Raw genomic sequence first — 3,825 nt, 5'->3', positions numbered from 1 at the left:
ATGGTACTGAACACTTGCTTAAATGAAAAAATTCTCAAAGTTTTTATAAAATAAAAAAAAAAAAAAAATTTAATACATGAAAGGGAATGCTAAACCAAATTTTCAACAATGCATTTCTAACATAGGTCATAATGAACATAATTTACCAACTGTATCTTGTGTCATCCAGAAGCAAACCAGTTGTTTGGGTCACGGGTATAATCTAAGAGCGAGGTTTAGCATGCCCTTTCATGATAAATATAATAATTTGGTCTAAAATGAGAGAACACTTATTATTGTGCTTTCCTGGATTTGGTCTTTTTGGATTTCGAGCTAGAGCTGTTCCAATAGTAAATCATTTGAGCTACAATTAAACCATTAAAAGCTGTAGAAACAACATATTGAAAGATGACTAATTTATCACCAGTTTCCTGAATGGAGGTAAAAATTCTTGCTACTGAACCAAAGAATAAAAGGAATACTGTTACTGCTGATAGTTGACCAGTACTACCATTTTTAAAATTAGCATGTGCTTGGATCATCTGTAAAATATAAAATATTGTATTTAAGATCAACTATCTAATAAAATCTGGGAAATTCATGAATTATTTGTGAAAACTTTTTTTTGAATTTTTTTTTAATAGATAGCAAGGAAAAGGCAGTAAAGCATTTTCTGAAGTACATGTATTTGTGTTTCTGCATTTTAAAGGGGGCATAGGTCAACCTGGCGATTACTGGCCTCTGAGCAAGTTTGACTATTCAATTGTTATACTTTACTTTAAATATCAAATCTTTTAGTTCACCTGAATTTTCAGAATCTGTGACAATCCTGTTGATTGCAGGCGCTGCAGGTTAGTGAATTTTCAGATATAAGTGCTTCCTTCAATGTTGACTGCAATTGATCTGATGAGTTACTTTAAATCACCAGTCAACCCGAGGCCACCGTTAGAAATGCATAGAATACAAAAGTAACACTGAAATAACATACCTTACTAATAGCTACAATTCCAGCACCACTAGCTTGTAAACCAGCTAATAATGACATATTCACAGAAGGAGACAATAGATAAGCCAATATACCAACATATACTGCTATATAACCTAAACCACTAACAGTTTTACCACTAAATAATAACACCAAGAATGCTATTATTGCTGTCTGAAATACTAAAAAACCAGCTTCACCATAGGAACTGAAATTAACAAGTAGACATGAATGAATCAGATTAATAAATAAGCTGTTGCAGATTCAAGCAAAGAGTGCTGTCTGATTAAAAGTTTTTCTATTGTGTGGGCTGACTCTTCTATTATATACTGTCATGCCTACAATTCCCCTCAAAGTGTACCAAATTATTTACTGGCATGTTCATGGGAGTGAGATTTCAGTTATCAAATCGGCTACTCAAAAAGTGATCAGTAGCCTAATTTTGATCTGAAATCATAATTTTTATTAAATGAGTAATAATGCTCACCTGAATGGAAATCCATGAGCAAAACCATATGATAAACTAGCAGTTATAGCAATTAATTCTAATGTAACAGCCGGCAAACTAATACCCTCTCCACTTTTAGCTCTTAAAATCTTGATAACTTGAGGTAGTTTCACTAAATGAAAAATTTGCATAGCATCTTCTTAAAACTTAACATGGTTAGTATTACAGGTATAAGGGCAAAAAGTTTTTTAAGATTTGGCTAAGGTCACATATTTATTTTTCTGGAGATTCTGGGCTCACAATGATTGTAGATCTATGAAATCTTTTCCTGAATTCACTGTCCAAAATTTCTTCAAAGAACAATCTCTTACAATTTCAAATGTTTGATTTGGAAGATAAACAAATTAAAACTTACCAATACATGATCCAGCTATTATAGCAAATCCTAAACATTTACTTATGACAACTTTAAGACAAGCAACTGTAAAGAGACAAAAAAGATTACTGTACTAATCTACTAGAAGTAATTGACTAGTACCGTTATGATTGTTCACTAAAATGACATAAAATTTTGAGCGGCATTAGCCTAGGCCTACTGTTTTTCGATTTCCAACTGTCAAGGGAACTCTTATGTGCACAGTCTCTAGCACTTGGGGCTTTGGTTTATTGTCCCTTTCGGCGCTATTTCCATGTCAGCCCCTCAGACCTGCATCACTGAAAAATCTGAAGGTATCATCTTGACCTATGTGCGATTGAACCTTTGACTAACTCAGACACTGAACCATCTGCCAGTAGGCCTATATAATTCTTCCAATGATTTATTGAGAATCTAATCATTTCTTTTGAAAATAATCATATATTCCTAGATTTTCTGCTTGATTTAAATGATTTCACGAATTAAATGCAAGGGATTTTGGATTTTAAGACATGAGAGTCATGTGTAAAGTTTGTGCTTTAGTTTACAATATAAGGTATAATTACAATGCCATCCAGTCAGGCTATATGCTCAGGGAATTAATTTCTCTGTCAACTTGTGAAAAACATAAAACAAATTTACCAATGGTATATTTCTGCTACAGTATTACATCATGACTACTTAGTCGATGATTTGCAAATTACAGACACCAAATTAAATAGTGGCCCACAACTTAGCTGTTATATACACTAGAACAAATACAAATAATTTACTAACCGTGCAATAGGTCTAAACTTATAAACAGAGTGTTAAAGCATGGCTGAGGAGCTATAATTTGAAGCAATGGCACCAAAAAGGCTGGAATTAATGTAGAATTCGACATTTTGTTTTCTGGCCGGAGTTATCTTATCCTTAGTCCGATATACTCCGCCCATCGATCTACATGGAAAAGTTCATACACCTTGAACTTGAATCGATTTGATCTACGTGTCATTTTAACAAACTTCGGACTGTAAAGATTCATGGTTATCTGATCTCTCTGGTAAAGGTTCATATTATTTTTTGACATATGAATTATTGATTGCATGGACATATCTATGTGGCTCATTCGAAAAGTAGAAGAATGGGTATTTCAATGGCGTTTACATATTAAGGAACATTGGGAGAGGGGGCCAAGATGGGGCTACAAAATTTTCCAAGGGGTCCAAAGTCAATTTTTTCACTATGTAAAAAATGGGAAAAGGGGGGTGGGGTGGGCCCGTAGAAATGCCACTGGTAGATTCCCATAGACTGAATGTTATTCAGTACATTGTATCCCGTACAGCACTCAGAGTGCCCTGGCGGTCACCCATCCAAATACAGGTTACTAACCAAGCCCGACGTTGCTTTTCTTCAGTGATCGGACGAGAACTGGTACTTTCAACGTGGTATGAGACATTAGGCTACATAAAAACTTCATTTCAAAAATAATATATATATATATAGGGAACACAGCACAAATACATGTACAAATGAACTGAAACAATATCAACAAAGCGTAATTCTAGATGTCAAAAAAGCTACTTGCTGTCAGACCATGAATATATACAGATTTAATAGGTTTATTGCGTTAGCCTAATGGCAAGAAATGTATGTGAAAGGTGTGAATTTTTTTTTACAATTGGAGATACTGGAGGCATCGATTTGCAATTCTTACAATTCCATAAATCTTATCGTTTTTGACAAAGTCCTTAAATATTATTTACACCTTTTGCGATTGTGACTTCACAAAACTTGCATGAACAAGACGTCTGAGTCAAAATGGGAATGGTGCATATCACATATGTTTTTATCCAAATAATTTTCGACCCAAATTAATTGGTTTTTGTGAAGGAATGACTTTGCTCTCGATCATTTGGATAGTCATTATTTTTAATATCGCTATAATATGAAGAATTAAATATATATTATTTTTTCCACACAGACTAGTATAATAATTAAAACAAATATTGTTGCTGT

The 3,825-nt window shown here is 33.6% G+C and overlaps 1 protein-coding gene across 1 annotated transcript; it reads right to left on the bottom strand.

Annotated features, from left to right (window-relative positions):
- Positions 1–272: 272 nt before the first annotated feature.
- LOTGIDRAFT_132691 (hypothetical protein) lies at positions 273–2,710 on the bottom strand (the record flags this gene model as incomplete). The annotated part of the gene is made up of 5 exons (XM_009067192.1): positions 273–521; positions 968–1,172; positions 1,452–1,584; positions 1,828–1,893; positions 2,605–2,710. 5 exons carry the CDS (start codon positions 2,708–2,710, stop codon positions 273–275), a joined length of 759 nt encoding a protein of 252 aa, XP_009065440.1.
- Positions 2,711–3,825: the final 1,115 nt, after the last annotated feature.

Source organism: Lottia gigantea (assembly GCF_000327385.1).
Source record: "Lottia gigantea unplaced genomic scaffold LOTGIsca_80, whole genome shotgun sequence".
NCBI lineage: Eukaryota > Metazoa > Mollusca > Gastropoda > Lottiidae > Lottia > Lottia gigantea.
Note: the sequence above shows the minus strand (reverse complement) of the source record. Positions and strands in the feature narration are given on the sequence as shown.